Below are 20,670 nucleotides of genomic sequence, written 5' to 3' on the forward strand. Positions count from 1 at the left end.
ACATCTGGAGCCCACCGCGAGGGGTAAATTACTGCTTCTCTGCTGATCACCTGTGACCTTCCATCGCTCACCACTACCGACTATGTCTCACTCACCATCCAACCACGGATCGACCTCTGGATTTGATATCATCAGTTCACCTAGCCATCATAGCTCCGACAATCATGCTGCGTCTCACACCGCAACCTACCGAGATCCACCCCCTTCTGAGCATACTGACTCAGAACACGACCATCCGCACGCTTCCTCCTCACCATCTCATCCCTCTTCTCATCGCTCGTCTCATCCTCACGTATCTGACAGCGAGCCCGACGATTATCCCGAGACCGCGCCTCCTCGCGACGCAGACGTTGACGACCTCACGGATCGCTTTGGTAAAGCATTTTCCGATGGATCTCCCCGACGTACTGGCACATCCAATCCTCAAGACTCCCATACAAGTCAGCAAGGCTCTCGATCCCATCGCCCGACGAATAACTCACCACCCAAGGCGCAGTTTAGTGACCAACCCCGAGGCCGATCGGATTCGAAACCCAAGGTACTTCCGAAGGGCTTATCCACTGAAGAACGACGTCAAGCTCGACAAGGACACTTCTCCCACAGCCGAGGAACCTCGCCTGAATCTGGACGAGAAAGATCATCTTCTCGACATGGTGTCTATGAGCTTCCTCCGCTCAACACGCGGAATGCTCCTAGAAAGTTCACAGGTAAGGCCGAAGACATAGCTGACTTCCTTGACCATTATGAGCGACTTCTTAAGCGTTACAAGGTTGTGAGAGATCGTGAGAAATGTAACGCACTTCTTCAATACTGTTCGACGCAAGTCAAGCGGTATATTAAAGGAGTTCGTGAATTTGCCGACCACAACTGGGCAGGACTTAAGAAGAACTTGCTTTTCTACTACGACGCTGAGAAGGCAGACCGCATGTACACCGCCTGCGATGTCATGGAGTTCGCCTACAAAGCCCGTGAGAAGAAGATTCGCAACTTAGCTCAGTGGAAGCAGTACTACCGACGACTCACCCGACGATCAGGAGCACTCGTGAACTCTGGCGAGATTGAGGAAGCAGACGAAGCGTATTATCTCTGGATGGGTATTCATCCTGACCTTCAATCTCAGATGGAGACTCACATTGAGATGAAGCGCGAGTTACGAGGATCCGACACTGAAGACGAAGAAGAGCAAGAGCCGTATACGAATGAGGAAATTTCCTCAGCCGCTCGTCACCTATTCAGGAGGAACCGCTTCGTGACTCGTCGGTTCGATGCTGACCGTTTTGGACAGAGACCAGGAGCAGAATCCTCGGGTTCCGAGACCGAATCCGATGACGAGGGTTCGACAGACGATTCTGACATGGAGAAGCTCCGCCGTAAGCTCAAGCTCGGACGCAAGCACAAGACGAAGAAGAAGGAGGCTAAGCGTGAGAAGAAGCAGCTTGATCGTGTGTCGAAGATGAACTCACCTACAGATCTTACTCAGCTTGTTAAACAGCTTAATGAGATGAGACCAGATCATGAGATGTACGCACCCATGTACTACAAGGCATTGTGCATGGATACGACGCATCGCGTGGAGGAGTTTATTCGAGCGAAGCCTATTTTTCATAGCGAAGATCAAGCCCGAGCAAATGGTCTTCCCATCGCGCCCCAAGCCTCCCGTTCCAATCGACAGCCTGTCAAGAGTCGCGAAGACCGTCCTCCCCGTCGTACGGAGCCGTATGGACGACCACCTCTGAGGAATTATCAGGACAGACCACCCCCGCCACATATGGATGAATCGCGCACCTATCCGACGCCCGCTACAGGAGCTAATGCTGTACCACCGCCGCCCGGTTGCTATGGCTGTGGAGAGCGGGGACATCGGCTCAGCGCATGCCCCACTATCGACCAACTAGTTCGTCAAGGCAAGGTACGTCGTGATCCTTATTCTGGCCGAGTCACTCTCCTCGACGGAGGTGATGTCAGGCGCACTCCCGGGGAAAGTACAATGGCTCAAGCCATTGAGCGACTAACCTCAGCGAACGTACATTTCTTCTATCCAGATCAGTACGATAGCGGAAGTGACGACGATACTAACGCACGAGTTGGGATGTTTTTTGCAGGAATTTCGACTTACGGGATCGACACTTCGGAATCTGAAGCCGACTACGCCATCGCCGTGAATGACTCACATTGGCAGTCATTCTACCACTCACAGCATTCCTGGGAAGAGGAGGAAGACGAATTCTTTCAAGAGAATTCGGACGACGACGAGCAGGAATGGCTTAGCGATGAGGAAGCCCATGCAATGCATTACGCACCCGGGCCGGCAGTGTACAACAGAACGTTCCCCGCGAAGGATCGCGCGGAGAAGGAGAATGTTGGCACCAGAACTCGTCGGGAGATGATGGATAGCGGTTCTCGACGCACTGGATTGCGGGATCCCAAGCCCCCTCAATTGATTCCTAGCAAGTACCGGGATTTTCGAATGCCTGCCGGTGTTCGGAAAGCGCCTCCACCGAAGCCTAAACAACCCACGCGTCCGCCGCGTGAGATAGGCCGCACAGAAGACGTCGAAATGGGACCCCCAGCACCACTTGAACCTAATTCGGCGGACCCCAAGCCAGCGAGCGCGCCCGATCAGCCACCACAAGAAGAGGGCCCAAGACTCAATTCAAGCAAGCCCTTTGCCCAGCCGTCTTCGCGTCCGGAATCCCAGCATCACCCAACTGAGGCAGGATCTCCGCCACCTCCCCGACGGGCTGTGCAGCGCGACCCATACAAGACATCGCCTCCTGTGATCCCCGTTGATGCACGACAGCCTAGAGTGCACTTTCCCGCGGATGAAGCGCGCGAACGTGTGACCAGACTCGAGCCAGAGAGACCTTTGCGAGAAATTCGACCGAACCGCGAAAAGAGTGATGAGCGTCACGCACCAGACCAACCGAAGGTGCGCGTGCGCGGGCCAGCTCGAATCGCACCGATTTCCGAAGGGGTCTCTGCAAAGTCGTTCGTCGACAATATCCTAGAGCAAGCAGTCACGCTACCTATCGGACAAGTGATAGGAGTAGCTTCGAAGGATGTCCAGGTTGAATTCCACGAGCGACTCAAGCCGCGTTCGGTGTCGAAGCCTAGTACTTCCAATCTTGTTGAGTACGAGGAGCAGCACGTTAGCTCAGTCGACGCATTTGAGGCAGCAGTAGATACGTACGCTCTCAACCCCGGAGACGACGCGTTAATCACGCTGAAAGTCATTTGCGAAGGCCGAGAGATAATTGCTATTGTCGATACTGGATCACAGCTGAACGTGATGAGAGGGGAACTCGCCGAAGACTTATTCCTGCCCCACCGCCCGATCGATCTCGCCGGAGCTATAGTAATGAATGATGCGAACGGAGGAGAAGCCCGATTGCGGGGTCTTGTATCAGAAGTCGACCTGCAGCTAGCAGACTCGGACATTCTCACAGTCGCGGATATCCATATCGGTAAGCGTTCACGACCTGACCGACCGGTAGGATATGACTTGCTGCTGGGAAGACCATGGCAACGTCAGAACCTCATCTCAATAGACGAGCGCCCAGATGGTACGTACCTCGAGGTACGCGACCCGAACGACGGGCACAAGCGCTATGAGTTTCGCGTTCAACGACGTCCAGATGTCAGTGCGGCTCTTCGAAGACAGCTAGCGCCTCTGCATGACCGACGATTAGCACCCAAGCAACGACCTGCACAGGAAAGGTTTGCCAAACAAGGAACAAACACTTACCTCCGTCAGGCCAGTTGCCTCGCGGTCGTGGCAGAGCCACTCAGTACAGACGGAGTCAAGAAGGAGATTGTCTCTAATGGGGAAAGATCTTCGCCATCAAGATCTAATCAAGTCGCGTACACACGGCCAAACAAGCGCGCGAGGGCCTTCTCTACGGACTCCATCATCAGTGGCATCGCACTCGGTATTGCCTCCCTCATTCAGTACATACAATGTCCATTGGGAATCACATTCTGTTTGGGTCTCGTCTCCCCTCTGCCCAGCACCTACCCGCGCGATTTTCGGAAGGCCATGAAGTATAAGAGCAAGATGTTCGCCCCCGGTCTCCTCAGCAGAATACACGGAGTTCCATCGATCTTTCTACTCATTGTCTGTACGCTCCTCCTTCACATGCACAACGGATACTTACGCTCCCGCGCAGAAGCCATGGCTGATCCCCAACGAGAGCTTCGTCAGCAGCTACGCGCCACCCTTCCGTCCATCGAGAACTATTACCTGTTCAATTGCGCGGGCTTCGACGGCCCTCACGTGTCGCCTTTCCTAGTCCAACGACACCCCTCGGTCAACGGGGATCGCGCCTTCGGAGCATGGCCGCGTGTCTGTCCTGTTCCGCAAGGACTGACGCCCTACCAGACTCTGCACGCCGCCGCCGACCTCGCCTTCGACGTCGCTGATCACGCGCCTCCCGACGAGTCGATGTATCATCCCGTCTCCCTCTCAGGGATGGGTATGCCCATCACGATCGACAAGCGGGATGAGCACGGTAACGTGTCGACGCAACTCGTCTGGCATAATGCCTGTCTCTCCGGCTACGACGAGGGCACCCGCAGCACCTATACGCGTGTAGGTCACGCGATCTGTCATTTCTTCGACGACCATGCGCCCGGCAACTACGTCTTCCCCGTCGCCACCGTCCAACCGCCTTACTTCAAGCGCATTACCGCGGCCGGACGCAACCTCCACGTCTACGAGCCCTCCGTGTTCCAGCCCCCTACTGGAACGGTGGTATCATATTTCGCCAGCGCGGAGACGGACGTGCCCGACGCCCCGTCTCGCCGCGGACCGATTCCTTTTTTCCTACGCAACCACCCGCAGTATCTCAAGCATTTCCACCAGCGACTTGGCGACGAGCTAGTACGCCGGTTTCTCGACGAGCGCACGACCATCCAGTACCCGCGGGCCTGTCGTATCGGCACCGACACCGGGCTCGACGAAGACAGCGACGACGAGGAGCCTCGCTTCATAGCGTGCCCTCCTCGTGAGCTGGGTCCCGACGTGTCCGACTGGCTAGTGGAGGACGCCTTTGAGCCGACGTCACCGACGTCGCCCCTGAGCAATTCGGGAGACGTTCGGATGAGCGCGCGCACGGAGGACCGCGACGCAGACCGCGATGACGAGGACGAAGAAGTAGACGACGGAGACGACGATGAAGACGACGGCGGCACCCAGCACGCCGAGGAGGGCACGCCAGACGACGCGTCGGGCATCACTAGCCTCAGTTACGCGTCCAGCGACTCTTCGAGCCCCGATCCGCTCGCACTCCCAAGCACCGTCAAGACCGACGCCGAGGAGATTATCGAGCCCGACGAGGAGCGTCCCTCGCGCATGACGCGCGCCTCTCGCTCTCAGCGCACTTCGAAGTGGGTAGGACACTACACCTTCGGCGAAACCGCCCTTCTCGCCGACTCGCGCGCCGATATCGTGGAGATGCCGCTTGGTAACCGCGACGCCCAGGTACTCCTTCTCACCACACGCGACGCACGAGCTAACACGCCTCATCCTTTCTTCAAGAATGGGGTCAAGCGTGCGCTTCCCGTGGTGCTCGATAAGCGGCCCTGCGAGGACGAACTTCGACCGGATTTTACCGTGGCTGGGGGCCTCTCAAGCGGCGCCGACTCCTCAAGCCGTGAGCCTGCCAATGGCGCTGCGACCCCCGACGATCTAGCTTATCCTTCCGACTCTTCGAGCGCCTCGTTCTCGCCCTTCCATATCGCCCCGCCGACGTCTGCCAGCGATATCTCACCATACGACACGCCGCTTTGTCCTCCCTGCCTCAAGAATCTTCACCCAGGGGACGTGTACAAAGGCTGTCCAGACCCTATCGAGCATCGCGCGCGCGCCAAGGCGACGATAGGGGGAGAGATTTCCATGGGGTACGACTCCGATTCCGAATCTATTCCCGGCCTATGCTTATCCCCACCCGCCATTTACAGTTCACTTCCGCCTCAGCTACGTCGAGCTCAGTCCTTGCCCGCTATCGCAGTACACTGCCCGACGTCACCGAGCTCATCCGAGCTGAGCTCTATCGTCTTTGCGAACCCCGACACGGGTGATGATCATCGCTTGTACGTGCACGCAACTCGCAGTCCGTCGAACGACTCCATTGACTACGAGACAAGTGCGTTCCGTCCGCCTTCACGCGCGTCTACACCGCCATCCTCGACGTCCTCCTCGATGCCGCCGCTTCAGGAGGACCGGCATTGGTACCCTCGGCCTAATAAGTCCTCGATGGAAGATGTTTGGCACGACCTACGGCGCATCGGCACGACAATCGACCTCATGCACTCTCTCGAGGACGCAATCGGCTTACTTATTGCACGACGACAAATGGCATCACGACTCACCGGCGAAGAACGCGCGAGAGAGCTGAAGGCCGTCATCGCTGTCGTGGAGAAGCGCCTTCTCGACATGATCGACCTCAACGAGGACGAGATCATCCCGGACGACTTCGGCCAGCCGCCATACGAGGTCATGGTTCAATTTCGCTCATCGCTTCAGCGTGCTCGCCTCGCCATCTGCGATCTCCTCATGCACGAAATACACCAGGACGACACGCTGGTCAGCGAAGGCTGGCACCAGATCGACCTCGCGCCGCCCAGTATGCTCAACGAGTTTCGCTCGCGTTGCGTCACCAACGAAGACCGACTCCTACACGAATGGTATCACCTGTCGCTTCCCCACCTACCCGAGGATATCGGCGGCGTCCCGCCCGAACTCTCATATGCCACCCGTGACGAGTTCATTGAGATCTCGGAGAAGCACCGTGACTACGCGCTTCCGCCACCCATTCGCGAAGTTGCGCCGCGTGACCCGAGCCGACCGACCTTCCGACGGGAGTGGGGCGAGTTCGCGGCCAAGCAGTACCTGCGCCTTTCTCTTCGTTTGCCTAGCATCCCTTGCTGGCCCGATCACCGACGCGCTCGACAAGGTTCAGCTACCCGCGACGTTCAACCCTTTCCTCTACCAGGAGGAGGCGCTGTTCCTACTCGCCTTTGCGGACGCGATTACGGGCTACCGCATGCAGACTTCTCGGAGCAATTACTCGACTATTCTCATCACCGAACCGGACGATACACGTGCGCTCGTCGCCCGAGAACTGCCGCATACCGGCTATCTCGTACGTGGCTGGTTACGCGTTGGCTATCTCGGGGGACCGCATCGCTTGGCTTCCTCTTTCGCGCGCGCGCGAGTGGAGCAGCAACGCGGCCCCCAGCGGCTTTAGCCCGCTTTTTCGAGTCTCGCAGGGTGAGCCGGGCACTGTCATACTGCTCTGGTTTGTTCTTACGATGCTTACGCAGCGTCTCCGCCATTCCGCGTGTCGTGTTGTGGTCGAGTGCCGCTATAGTATTGGGTTTTTGGTGCGCTTCGCGAGCTTTCCGAATGTTTCGGCTACTTATACCGAGTCTACAAGCTATTTTTCGACGTTCCCCGCGATGGACAGTATACGGCACTCTCTCGTCAACTTCGCCTTCGGTATTTATGACTCGGCGCGGCATCTCAGTACGTCCGCACATTATGCTTACCTTTTTTCACCCGAATCGCCTCCCTATTTATTCTCGCGTGTTCCGTTCCGCTGCTATTTATTCACGATTGGTTTGATATTTATGATGGCTCTTATGTATTGGTTTCGACCCCTCGCTTCCGCTCTCCGTCTCCGTTCCACGCCGTTACATCGCGCTTCGCCGACTTATATTAGACCCGATACTATACGCCTTGACCGCTCGCATCCGTTTCTTTTACTTATGAGGAAATATTTTCTTCAGTTCTTCGCAAGAACTGTAGAAAATATAGTACTCCGCACGCTCCTTACTCTACAACTAGTACTCGCATTTTTACGCGTGGTGCTAGCCTTCTATCGTGTTGTTTCTGCCTTTACGTGGTACTTACTTGTCTATACCTTTGTTCAGTGGCAGAGAAGTATGTACTCAGCGAGAATGGTCACATTTTTCGCAGCGTATCTTCCAGAGAGATCTAAGGACCGAATTCCTCGACGAGGACCTGGACCCACAAGTCCTCGGCAAGTCCCGACACGTGACTCAGGCCTAGTCTCGACTCAAGTTCAAAACCCTCGCGTCTTCATCTACTCCTCGGCTCCATCTCACACTATGGCAGGCAAGAGCGCCACTCTGGCTAGTTCTTTTCGGGAACTCGCGCTCTCACCTGATGACATTGCTACGCTTATGCTCGAAGATGACGATGAGCTCATAGTGTGTACCGAACCTTTTCCTACAGACGCTCTTACATGTGGGAATCGACGGTCTCTCACAGCATATAAGAGGGTAGATAAGAAGATCCGACCTGTGACGGGTGTTGTACCGGTCGATCAGCAAGTCACGCGCCACCGACCTTCGGAAGAAGAGCTTTTCGCGGATCAAGTCCCTCTCACTCCACATCCTCCCGAGTTCACACCTTCGGAAAGGCTCACACGAGATCGCCTCATGGCTATGAGCATCAACAAGGACGGATACCTCCTTCCCGAAGAAGAAAAGCTCTTCGCCCACATTCTTCGATTGAACGACACTTCTCTTGCTTTTGAAGAAAGCCAAAGAGGAACGCTGAAGGAATCGTATTTCTCACCTTACATCTATGTCACAATTCCGCACAAGGCGTGGGAGTATCGCAATATACCCATTCCACCTGGGATTCATGACAAGGTGCTGAGTCTCTTACGGGAGAAGATCAAAGCGGGTGTATATGAACCAAGTCAATCCTCGTACCGGTCACGATGGTTCTGTGTATTGAAGAAGAACGGCAAGCTGCGAATCGTTCATGATCTACAGCCCCTCAATGCGGTATCCGTCCGAGACGCCGGAGCGCTTCCCATCATTGACGATTTTGTGGAGAAGTTCGCGGGGGCTGAATGCTATTCGGTATTTGATCTTTTCTGGGGATTTGATGCCCGAAAGACCGACCCCGCTACAAGACACCTGACGGCCTTCCAGTCACCACTCGGTCCGTTACAGTTGACCTCGATGCCCATGGGGTACACCAACTCACCGGCTGAATTTCAGAAGTGTATGTCCTTCGTACTCGAACCGGAGATTCCTCATGTAGCGAATATCTTCATTGACGATGTAGCTATTCGAGGCCCGAGTACAAGATACCTCCGAGAGGATGGTTCACCTGAGACTCTCGCGGAGAATCCGGGAATCCGCCGTTACATCTGGGAACATGCGTTGGATGTGCACCGAGTCATGCACCGGATCAAGAGCGCCGGAGCCACGTTTGCACCCAATAAGGTTCAGATGGCACAGCCCAAGGCGCTTATAGTTGGACAAGTCTGCTGTAAGGAAGGACGTCTTCCGGATGATGACAAGGTTCAGAAGATCCTCTCTTGGCCACCGCTCCGCACCCCGAAGGAAGTACGTCAGTTTCTTGGATTGTGTGGCACTGTACGCATATGGATCGAAGGGTACTCTCAGCTGGTTCGCCCGCTTACGGAACTTTACCGACGCGATCATGACTTTATATGGGATGAGCGACGCCAAGCTGCATTTGATCGCATCAAGGAATTAGTGGCAAGTCCGCCGGCGTTACGGCCCATCGACTATACATCCGACAGTCCCATTGTGTTATCGGTGGATTCTAGTAAGGAAGCTGTCGGCATGATCCTCGCCCAAATCGATGAGCAAGGCCGGGAACACCCCGCTCGTTACGGTTCGATTCCCATGAGTGAGCGCGAATCCCGCTACTCGCAGCCGAAATTGGAGCTTTTCGGACTCTACCGCGCGCTTCGACACTGGCGGATATACCTTGTGGGTGCCAAGAACTTGCATATAAAGGTGGACGCACAATACATCCGGGGTATGCTCAATGATCCTGACCTCCAGCCAAATGCGTCTATCAACCGGTGGATTCAGGGTATCCTATTGTTCGACTTCAAGCTTATTCATGTACCAGCCGATCGTTTCCGAGCACCCGATGCGCTCTCTCGACGCCCTCTCGCCGAAGGTGATGAAGTTGTGAGTGACGATGATAGCTGGCTGGACGATGTGGCGCTATTGACTTGGAAATCGGAGCTCGGACAATTTCCTTCGTTTCATATTCGCAAGGCAACCGAGCTGCCTTTCCACCCTAGCCTCCTGCCCTCGTGTCTAGCCGCACGGAAACCAGCCGATGACCTCTTACGACAGATCGATCATTTTCTCAGGACCCTGGAGCAGCCCGTTCTAGCAAGCCCTCAGGCACAGCGCCGCTTCCTGAACAAGGCGATGGAGTTCTTTCGTAAGGAGGAAACTCTCTTTCGACGCCACGCTAAATGGCCTCCGCAGAAAGTAGTCTTCGATCCCGACGAGCGGCTCCGGATTTTGGAAGCGGCTCACGATGATCTCAGCCACCGAACCGGTGTCCAGGGAACGTTCGACTTACTGCGGCGGAGAGTGTATTGGCCGCATCTGTACGCTGATGTACGTCATCATATCCGCTCATGCCACGAATGCCAATTGCGTAGCCTAAAGCGTCTAGAAGCTCCGCTGACGGTATCCCTTCCGACCAGGCTGTTTGACAAGATCTATATGGACGCCATGTTTATGCCCATAACCAAGAAAGGCTATCGTTACATCATCGCTGCGCGAGACGATCTCTCCGGATTTTGCGAGGCTCGAGCACTCAAGACGCTCAACTCGAAAAATGTTGGGGAATTTCTAAAGCAGCAGATTGTCTTTCGATATGGCTATCCCCGTAGAGTGATCACCGACAATGGGTCAGAATTTGCTGGAGAATTTGAGAAGCTAGCTCGCCGCCTCAAGGTTCCCATGTGCCGCATATCTCCGTACCACCATCACGCCAATGGAGTGGTCGAACAGGGACATTTCACATTGCGTGAGGCTGTCTCTAAGGCATGCGCCAGAGAGCCAGACTCATGGGTGGAGAAGCTGCCACTAGCGCTCTTCGCCGATCGAATTACGGTGAGCCGTGTTACGGGGTTCTCTCCTTTCCAGCTCCTCCACGGGTGCGACCCCATCTTGCCCCTGGATTTAGCTGAGGCCACATTCATGTCGAACGCCTTCCATGCAGAGATGAGTACCTCCGATCTTCTCGCAGCACGAATTCATCAATTGGAACGCCGCCCAGCCGACCTTGAGCGAGCTGCATCCACGCTGCAGAAAGCAAGGTTCAAATCGAAGGCGCAATTTGAACGGCGTTTCGCTCGACGAATGCTTAAGACGGACTATAGAAAAGGGGAAATGGTATTGCTCCGCAACTCAGCCAGAGAAGGACAAATTAGTGCAGCGGCGAAGATGTCCGTGCGCTATCTTGGGCCTTACATGGTAGTACGCCAGACCAATCGAGGCGGATATATTCTTAGAGAACTTGACGGTGCCGAACTCTATGGATCGTATCCACCCCGCAGGCTGTTGCCTTACATCTCCAGGCGCCATGAGTTCTTGAAGCAGAATATGCGAGGAGAGTTGACTGAGTCTGAAGACGCCACTTCAGGGTCTGAATTGACGCCATCAGAATCCGACAGTTCGGATTATGATCCCACCAACTGAATAGATTCATTTTGCATATAAGGCAAGCAGCGGTGGACCAGCCGGCAGGATCTAGCTCTGACCGCCCACCTCGTCGCTCGTCCTCCCGTGTATTTCGCTATGAACTATTCACATTACAGCCAGTCGGTGCCGAGTGAGTCCGCACACGTTTGCCGCGACGCACAACAGAGCTGACGACAAGGAAGACCATGATATGTACATGGGGGCCACCCCCGACGAAGAACGTTTCCACCACGTGCCATGGCGGACCCCGAACGTGTTCTCTGTCCCCACAAGCAGCGGCATGGGGCCCTTGATCGACGGTTACGGAGGAATTCCCATCATCCCGTACACAAACGCGTGGTTGGACCACTGCTCGGGCTTCTCCTCCTCTCAGTTCGGGCAGTACAACCAGGCGGGAACCTACCCTGCCGCTAGCTCGCCCGGCTACGCCCCTTACCACCAGCAACCCACGTCTATGCCCGCGTCATCCGGAATTCCCAGCTTCACGCCCGCACCATTCCGTCCTGCCCCCACCGTCGACTCGAACCAGGGTTTTTTCTCTTCGATGTTCCCTCCTGGCGCCTATCCTCCTCCCTCGACACCCATGTTTTCCGCTTCGACGGAGACCGTCGCATCGTCCTATGATAGTTCCTCGCCTCACTCATTCTCTTCCATGTCATCCTCGTCCGCCATCACTATTCCTAAGCCACGACGCTCCAGCCAGGACTCTGATGTGACGCAGGTTCCTCTCGTGACCCAGCCGGCGCCGGCGCTCGCGTCTTCCCTCCCATCCCCGCCGACCTCGACCGACTCGAAAGCGCTCATTAATCTGGTCTCCGATAGTCCTACACCTACGCCGCATCCGTCGCAGACAAACACACCCGTCTCCACGCAGGACAGTATCGTACTGGAGAAAGCCTGTCCGGGTGTCGAGGACCTTCCTATCGGCCCCTCGAAGCCAGTCACCGTCGCCATACCCGAGGGTTTTGGCAGCCTCGATCCGAACGATCTGCCCCGCCAAGTTGCGCAGGAGGCAAGCGGTCCCCCACTCACATATCCCGTGACCGCTGCCACTCTCCGCGCGGGACCTCTGGCGCCTGTCGCGGAATACTATCGCTTCCACCACGAGTCCATCTTCCACACCTGCATTCCTCGCGTCAAGCTCACCAAGCTGCATAACCGTCGTGTCGACGGGTTCAAGGAGCTCTTACCGGTCTATGACTTCGAGCTGATTGACGCCGGGAAGGCCGATTACCTCGAGATACGCTCGGCTATGATGTTGCAGGTGGTGGATCTGCGTGCCACGCCACCGAGCAACTTGCGGAGGCGTCGCAATGTCCCCGAAGCCATTGTCGTCGGTGATGAGCTCAGGCGCGACCCGCACCACGTCGAGTTCCTGTGCGCCTACTATCGCAGCCAGGACAGCCACGCCGTCGTCCTCACTACACGCAAGGTCGATCAGTGCAAGCTGATCTCACGCGAAGCGTCGTGGAACGCGTTCATGACGAATCTTCAGCGTCTGGTCGGGCTTAACGGGCGTCTTGGGGCTGACCAGTTGGCGGAAGCGGCCGTGAAGGCGCGTCGCCAGGCTCGGCATCACGTCTACGAGAACGTACACGCTGCGTGCAGTGGCGTTAGGTCACCAGAGGATCGCGACTCTCGGCCCAACAATCTTACCGAGGCGCAGACCTTCGTACCGTACATGCTGAGCTACTTCTCGCTGCCGACGAGCTGATTTATGTACCTTACCTATCGCCGAACGAGACCGGACTTTGACTATCTTGGATGTTTCGTATTTCGTTTTTTTGTATATAATCTATGAGTTCTCGTCGAGGACTTCCTTGCCTGATTGCTGCCTGGTCAGCGAGGGCGCTGAGGGAACGTTCCCCGCGTATGTGCTACCGCAACATTGTTTGATATCAAGGCCGACCAATCAAGCCTCGGAAGCCTCGACCAGACCTTCGACGCCACATCGGAAGATGCCGGCAGGTCACACCACTTTCACGTGACCGGAGGTTGACTTGTTTGAGTCCGACGATGGAGGGCTGTGTACGCAACACCCTCCGACAATGTAGCGTACAGCAATATTGCATACCCTAGACCCTACGCACAGCCTAGTATAAGTAGATCATAGCCTTGCGGGTACAATTTTGTGGTCGACGCTGCTTGCTCATTCAGTAGTAGTACAGGAATGCAGTGTACGTAGGTAGACAGCTATTTGGTCACAGGGCTGAGGGTTTGTGGGCAAAGGGCAAGTCTAGACATATATAAGGACCACTCTCAGTGCTGTAGAGACAACAGAGAAGACTACAGATCTCACGCACAAGAAGTTCTTAAGACTTACCACGCTCCGAGCCATTCCACGCCTAAGCCAGATCAGCTGACTTATAAGTGCAATTCATACGCTTCAACTCATCTCGCCGTCCTCGAAGATCTCTGAGAACAAGCCGTCTTACGTCGTATTTACTTGAACTAGCCGCGATCTCTGAGAGCGTCGAGTGAACGAATCCTCGCACCGTTTCTAGTGAATCCCGGTAGCTCCAAGCCCGATTTAAGCCAGCCTTCCAATCAGATTTTTCCTCCGCCTCAGCGAGTCAGCCCTACCTCACGCTTGTCGCACATCTCACGAGATCATCTCATCTCGCTACCTCTCGTGACAATTCCCACATATCTGTCACCTGTTCCTCTACCCTTTCCACCACTTTAGGAAGCTCTCACTTATCAGCCACTCACAGTAATATTCCCCAAAGAACTCAAGGAGATATTTCTATTCTTATATAGGATTTCTCAGGCTATTAATCTAACCAAGCCTAGCCGCACAACATTCGCTGAGTGGGGGAAGAAGTACGGTGCGTCGACCATTCTTTTCTTTGTCATCTACTCAGGCCCCTCAAGGTGACATATGCTCGGTCACCGTCTTCGGACAACCCATAATCATCATCAACTCGCCGCGGATCGCAACGAACCTACTAGACCGGCGGAGCGCCATCTATTCTGACCGCCCAGTCATTGCATTTGGCGGCGACTTCGTGGGCTGGTCGCGTACGACCGTCCTTCTGCCTTACGGCGCCCGACATCGCGCAAGTAGGCGCCTCATGCAGCAAATTATCGGGACTCAGAGCGCGGTGCACAAGTTCGACGGGATCGAGGAGAGCGAAACTCGCAAGTTACTGAAGAACCTGCTGGACACGCCAGACGACTTTGCAGAGCATGTGAGACAGTAAGTACCTGAACTTCGCAAGTATGGCACCCAACCGACCTTTAATCTGCAGTATGACGGGCTCTATCATCCTTCGCATCTCGTATGGATACCATGCCCTCCCCGCCGAAGATCCCTTCATCAAGCTCGCGAACAAAGCGACAGAGCAGTTCTCTCTAGCAACTTCTCCGGGCGGATTCGTCGCCAATCTTGTACCTCCACGTGCGTCGTGATGCTCTCTCCTTCGACCATAATCTTATTAATGCTTTTGTCAGTCCTTTACCTCCCCGACTGGTTCCCTGGAGCGCAGTTCAAGTCCATAGGTCGCGCTTGAAGGGAAACGCTCGACCGCATGGTCGATCTACCGTACGAATTCGTCAAGTCACAGCTGGTCAGCCATATATTCAGCCGCGCAAGACTTCGACTAATGTAGTTCAAGAGTGGAGGCAAAGCGGAGCCCTCATTCACCGCAAATCTTATCGAGTCGCGCAGGAGCATCACAGCCGATGAGGAGCTCGACTTGAAGTGGTCAGCCGCGTCGCTCTATTCTGGTGAAGCCCTTCGAACGTACACTTTCAAGTACTGATGGAACTCTCTTCAGGCGGTGCAGATACGACTGTCGCCTCCATCAACGCCTTCATTCGCTTCATGGCCGCCAACCCTGATGTTCAGACCCGCGCGCATGCCGAAATCGATTCCGTCGTCGGTACCGACAGACTCCCAGCAATGCCCGACCGCCCTTCTCTACCGTATGTGAACGCACTTGTATTGGAGGTCCTTCGCTCGCACGTCGTAGTACCGACGGGAGCGCCTCATCGAGTGACGGAGGACGACGTCTACGAGGGATATTTCATTCCCAAGGGCTCGCTTATCATGCCAATCCTGTGGTGAGCTTAGCGTACGTGTCTCAGATTGACGCTGACTTTTGCGGATCGTAGGTCAATGCTTCACGACGAGCGCACGTATAGACACCCTATGGAGTTTTGTCCTGAACGGTTCCTCGCGTCCGAGGGACGTCAGCCAGAAAGGGACCCAAGGACGATCTGCTTTGGCTTCGGTAAGCGCGCACGTACGTGATACTACTGTGTTGTGTCTGATTGCTATCGCTCCTCAGGTCGCCGCATTTGCCCAGGGAGAGAACTCGCGGATATCTCGCTGTTTTTCGCGTGCACCTCGATTTTGTCCGTCTTCGAAATCAGCAAATGGAGAGAGGGCGATGTAGAAGTCGCGCCTGTCGAAGGACAGATGTCCGGCTCGTTCAGGTATGGTCTTACCTGACTTTTGAGCTGTAACTGACGACAAGGATAGTCATCCGCTTCCATTCAGATGTAGGATTCGGCCAAGGTCGGCGAAGGCCGCGGCGTTGATACGAGATGTTCAGGAATAAGTACACAATTGAGCGTGGATGACTTCTCGGACCCCCTCGCAGATATTACTGTGATTCAGTCAAGACAGGTATCTACTCCCTTCCGTCATCTGATGTTGCAGACAGTCAACGAATGCGTTCGCTCCGCTCTACATGACCCTCACAATAGGTTGGCAAGGCGTGCGAACTTGACCCCTATCGCTCATGCACAGGCGCAGGTTACTCGACGCGCTTCTTTCTGCCATCATCTGATAGCGACGATCGAGAGACTTACAGGTGCGTATTTTTCTTTCCCTCCTCAAGCTCAACTGGGGGCGTTTTATCGTCCGTTCTAGCAATGCTAGAGATTAGCGCCCAAGTTGATGTGGGTGTTTATCTTCATCCAGACTTTGGCGTAAACTGATATACCCCTCAAGGTCTGTACGCGATCCGGCGTTGCGCGTCATCCCTCGAGGTGCTCACGCTTCGGATGCAGACCTCGAGAGCCACCTTCGCCCTTCGACCTCGCCCTTACGCGCCCGCGTACCCTCCCCAACATGAAGAACCACTTCGCGCTCTCGGAGAACATGCATCTCAGGTCATTGTTCATCGTTGCACCCAAGCTCGCGCGCATCATCCTCCCGGGTTCTCAAGAAGGAGACAATGACGGCGACGTATTTGTATCTTTTCGCGGGTGTGTCTGAAGCTGCAGGGTTAAACCTCGTCTGTGCACTTAACATTAGGTCATGTATAGAGAAGCTCCCGCGCTTCAAGTCTTCGTCAGTCGAGTGCAACGAAGGTGCGGTGACATAGCTCATGGGTACTTCACAAGCGCTCACTCGCACAGTTCTGCTCCGAGAGCTGTCCTACCTGCACGTATGCTATACCTACTATATGCCTGTGACGATCGACGCCCGGTACGAGCTCGCGGAGTGGAGGGCCGAGGAGAGGAGCGCCCAAGAGTCTCTGCGCGAATATCTCGCGTGGAATCCTGACACCCCGTTCCCCGTCGCCGGATCACAAGACAGGATGGACTCTTGATTACATCTGGCAGGTTCGTGATTTGCTTATGTCTGTATACAATCTCCGTACGCTCAATCCATCTATCAGTGGCTTCTGCAATCGCTTGAACCTCAGGTGCGTGTCGTTCTCCTTGCAGCAGCGTGCTCATTGCGATCCATACAGCATCCATATGTACTTCTCGGATTCCCTCCTTACAAGTCTCATTCAATCATATATTTGTTCCCTTTCCCTTCCAAGCGGACCTTGTGGCAACGTCGGTAAGTTTCCAGGTCCCTCGCTCTGCCCTGATGTATTCCGCCCTCGGTGGAGTCGTGCATGCCGACGCCGTCAACCACCCATCTCTATTCTCACGCAGGCACGGGGTCCTCGGCACCGCGGACTTGGCGTAGCGCCCGAAGCCTTCTATCTCGACATACGGGGTCTTGCGACCTCCGAGGATCAGGTATGTTCTCCTTCCTCAGGGTCGTATTTGCATTGTGTTCATCATCGTCCGCAGCGCCTGGGGAACCCGTGCCGTCGCGCAGAAGACATGGGCGCTCGACGTATAAGAATGGATTGGCGCCTTCGAAGCGCATCGACCAACTCTCTTTCCCTCTCTTCATCATGCTCGAAAGTGTCAACGGCTTGGATCTTGCGCTCGGCGGGGTAGCTGCCGTGCTGCTCGCCGCCCTCGTGCGACGCCAGCGGCAAGCCCTTCCTCTGCCTCCCGGTCCTCCCTCTCTCCCTTTTATCGGCGGCCTTCTCTCAATGCCGAGCGAGACTGAATGGCTCACCTTCGCTGAATGGGGCGCGAAGTATGGTGCGTCGATCCCTCCTTCCCATTGTTCCCTCCTCACGATCCCCAGGCGACATTTGCTCGGTCTCCGTCTTCGGGCAGACGATGATCATCGTCAACGCGCCCCAGATCGCGACGGACCTCCTCGATAGGCGAAGCGCAATCTACTCCGACCGACCCGTGATGGCATTCGGCGGCGACTTCGTCGGCTGGTCGCGCACGACGGTCCTCCTTCCCTACGGCGCAGGACATCGCGCGAGTCGCCGCCTCATGCACCAGGTTATCGGCACTCAGAACGCCGTCCACAAGTTTGACGAGATCGAGGAGGGCGAAATGCGCGTCTTTCTCAAGGACTTGCTCAAGAAGCCGGAGGACTTCGTGGAGCATATTAGGCAGTGCGTAGCGACTGCCCTTGGTTCGACGACGTGCGGCTGATACTTATCGGGCCTTGCAGCTTGACCGGTTCCATTATCCTGCGCATCTCGCACGGCTACCATGTCCAGCCTGACAAGGATCCCTTCATCGAGCTCGCCAACGTGGCGACCGAGCAGTTCGCTCAGTCGACGTCCCCGGGGGGCTTCCTTGCCAACCTTGTTCCTCCTCGTACGTCGCGACTGCTTCAAACTTCTGCAGACTTCGACTTATCGCTTGCTCAGTACTCCATCTACCTGACTGGATGCCCGGAGCGGGCTTCAAGGCGACGGGACGCGCTTGGCGGGCCACCCTCGATAAAATGGCCGACTTTCCGCACGAGTTCGTCAAGTCGCAGATGGTGAGGACGTCGCGTCTGCTTCGCACCTTTTCTGACCTTTGAGAAGAGCGCGGGAACCGCCGAGCCGTCCTTCACCTCCAACTTCCTCGAAGAGAAGAAGGAGATCACGCCGGAAGAGGAGTTCGACCTCAAGTGGTCCGCCGCGTCCCTTCATTCAGGTATGCTTTCACATCCATGCACATCTCTCGCCGTGCCTTACAATAACCTCCAGGCGGCGCAGACACCACCGTCGGTTCGATTCACGCCCTCTTCCGCTTCATGGCCATGAACCCCTCCGTGCAAGCCCGCGCCCAAGCCGAGATCGACGCCGTCGTCGGCCCAGACCGGCTCCCCACCATGGCCGACCGCCCGCGCCTGCCCTACGTGAACGCGCTCGCGCTCGAGGTCCTGCGCTCACACGTCGTAGCGCCGACGGGCGTGCCGCATCGGGTGACGGAGGATGATGTGTATGAGGGGTATTATATCCCGAAGGGATCATTGGTGTTGGCGAATCTGTGGTACGTTGGATGCGTAGTGGCGAGGTGGGTGAAGGGCACGCTGACGCGAGAGTAGGTTCATGCTGCATGATGAGCGGACGTATACTCGGCCTATGGAGTTCCGCCCGGAGAGGTTCCTCGCGACGGAAGGGCACGAGCCCGAGAAGGACCCGCGGACTATTTGCTTCGGATTTGGTGAGTCAGAGCGTATACAATCCGCTGACGTCGTCGCTTATACACCTTCACCTTAGGCCGCCGTATCTGTCCTGGTACCCTCGTCCAAGCTACATTCGCTGCATCACTGACGAGGTTCTAGGCAAAGAGCTCGCGGATATCTCCCTCTTCTTCGCGTGCGCTTCCATCTTGTCGGTCTTCGAGATCGGCAAGTGGAAGGAGGACGGCGTTGAGGTCGCGCCAGTCGAGGGACAGACTTCGGGGACCATCAGGTGCGTCTAATGATCAGCTTCGTGCTCGCGTACGCTGATGGGTTCGTTAGCCATCCGCTGCCGTTCAAGTGCAGCATCCGACCGAGGTCGGCGAAGGCGGCGGCCCTGATACATGATGCGCAAGAGTAGCCGTTGACAGTCAAGCAAACCATACATTGATAGATACCCGTAGTTATCTAAGACGCATCCTCTCGTTCATCTTCACCCAGTATATCAATATCCACATCTTCCAACTTCGAAATAGCGATCCCACCCCGCTCACAGGCCTCCCTCCTAGACGCGCACAGGCTTCCTGCTGCGACTGCAGTTTCCGAATTCCGTGTTGAACATTCGGCCTGTCACGACATGTCACGTGTGCATCACATGCACTTACACGCGAGTATCATATGACTCAGATGGACACATATGGACACATAGGTTGGACTTGTCACATGTACGCTTTACTCAGCGTGTTCTGTCCTCTTGACTCATTAGCTATTACTACATATGACATCGTCGCCTCTCCTGTAGTATATAAGGAGGGCTCCTCTGCCCCTGTAATACCAGGTCTTCACCTACTCTGCGCATAGCCTCTAGCTAAGCTCTCTTATATTCAGGTAAGCTGAGTGGTGCGCTTCCCAGCATGCTCAACAGGTTATGAGCCCCGGTGAGCAGTGCCTGCGCCCTTGCTGGCAGCGGCACAGTGTCTGCGCCCTCTGTGGCTGCGACACAAGTCATTAGCGCCGTCACTGGCTGCAATGACGAGCACCCTCATTGCTTGCCGTCACCATGCCGCTCTAAGCGCAGGTGACACCATGCCGGATCGCGTTTACACGCTTGATCCGATGCACCCGTCTCTGAAGGAGACGATGGCCATCGGCATCATGCTCGATTCGCTCATCGGCGCCGTTCCTGGCCGCCACTATGATGTTCGATCCGATGCTGACGATCTATTCAGATCATGTCGAACTCGCTCTACCAGGCCACGTTCCTCTTCGAGGGGAACAACTTCACCCAATGGGTGGATGGCATGTCGTCGTGGCTTGAAGCCCAAGGGCTCGCCTACGTCATTGAGGAAGAAGTTCCTTCTCCTCGGACGAACGACGCGGGCACAGTCGTCAATCAAGACGAGATCACGTCGTGGAAGCGCGAC

At 55.7% G+C, this 20,670-nt stretch overlaps 8 protein-coding genes across 8 annotated transcripts; all 8 read left to right on the top strand.

Moving 5' to 3' along the window:
* Nucleotides 1-82: 82 nt before the first annotated feature.
* On the top strand, nt 83-7,247 carry SCHCODRAFT_01110969 (uncharacterized protein; the record flags this gene model as incomplete). Its single annotated transcript, XM_003034086.2, has 2 exons — nt 83-6,830; nt 6,916-7,247. 2 exons carry the CDS (start codon nt 83-85, stop codon nt 7,245-7,247), a joined length of 7,080 nt encoding a protein of 2,359 aa, XP_003034132.1.
* Nucleotides 7,248-8,130: 883 nt separating this feature from the next.
* Nucleotides 8,131-8,724, top strand: SCHCODRAFT_02490672 (uncharacterized protein; the record flags this gene model as incomplete). Its single annotated transcript, XM_050342930.1, has 1 exon — nt 8,131-8,724. A coding segment is annotated over one exon (594 nt), but the record flags the coding sequence as incomplete, so codon positions are not given.
* Nucleotides 8,725-9,042: 318 nt separating this feature from the next.
* SCHCODRAFT_02462112 (uncharacterized protein) lies at nt 9,043-9,414 on the top strand (the record flags this gene model as incomplete). The annotated part of the gene is made up of 1 exon (XM_050342621.1): nt 9,043-9,414. A coding segment is annotated over one exon (372 nt), but the record flags the coding sequence as incomplete, so codon positions are not given.
* Nucleotides 9,415-10,158: 744 nt separating this feature from the next.
* On the top strand, nt 10,159-10,470 carry SCHCODRAFT_01045075 (uncharacterized protein; the record flags this gene model as incomplete). Its single annotated transcript, XM_050340919.1, has 1 exon — nt 10,159-10,470. A coding segment is annotated over one exon (312 nt), but the record flags the coding sequence as incomplete, so codon positions are not given.
* Nucleotides 10,471-10,842: 372 nt separating this feature from the next.
* Nucleotides 10,843-11,391, top strand: SCHCODRAFT_02464904 (uncharacterized protein; the record flags this gene model as incomplete). Its single annotated transcript, XM_050342645.1, has 1 exon — nt 10,843-11,391. A coding segment is annotated over one exon (549 nt), but the record flags the coding sequence as incomplete, so codon positions are not given.
* Nucleotides 11,392-11,803: 412 nt separating this feature from the next.
* On the top strand, nt 11,804-13,237 carry SCHCODRAFT_02490677 (uncharacterized protein; the record flags this gene model as incomplete). The annotated part of the gene is made up of 1 exon (XM_003034087.2): nt 11,804-13,237. One exon carries the CDS (start codon nt 11,804-11,806, stop codon nt 13,235-13,237), a length of 1,434 nt encoding a protein of 477 aa, XP_003034133.1.
* Nucleotides 13,238-14,597: 1,360 nt separating this feature from the next.
* SCHCODRAFT_02492711 (cytochrome P450) lies at nt 14,598-17,087 on the top strand (the record flags this gene model as incomplete). The annotated part of the gene is made up of 10 exons (XM_003034088.2): nt 14,598-14,722; nt 14,775-14,923; nt 14,977-15,016; nt 15,194-15,252; nt 15,303-15,588; nt 15,640-15,758; nt 15,816-15,963; nt 16,543-16,740; nt 16,790-16,845; nt 16,894-17,087. 10 exons carry the CDS (start codon nt 14,598-14,600, stop codon nt 17,085-17,087), a joined length of 1,374 nt encoding a protein of 457 aa, XP_003034134.1.
* A 585-nt stretch (nt 17,088-17,672) lies between these two features.
* SCHCODRAFT_01111028 (cytochrome P450) lies at nt 17,673-19,667 on the top strand (the record flags this gene model as incomplete). Its single annotated transcript, XM_003034089.1, has 10 exons — nt 17,673-17,868; nt 17,915-18,239; nt 18,299-18,447; nt 18,501-18,616; nt 18,663-18,774; nt 18,828-19,117; nt 19,164-19,287; nt 19,344-19,369; nt 19,417-19,538; nt 19,589-19,667. 10 exons carry the CDS (start codon nt 17,673-17,675, stop codon nt 19,665-19,667), a joined length of 1,539 nt encoding a protein of 512 aa, XP_003034135.1.
* Between the last annotated feature and the right edge of the window lie 1,003 nt (nt 19,668-20,670).

This window comes from Schizophyllum commune (assembly GCF_000143185.2).
Source record: "Schizophyllum commune H4-8 unplaced genomic scaffold SCHCOscaffold_3, whole genome shotgun sequence".
Classification (NCBI taxonomy): domain Eukaryota; kingdom Fungi; phylum Basidiomycota; class Agaricomycetes; order Agaricales; family Schizophyllaceae; genus Schizophyllum; species Schizophyllum commune.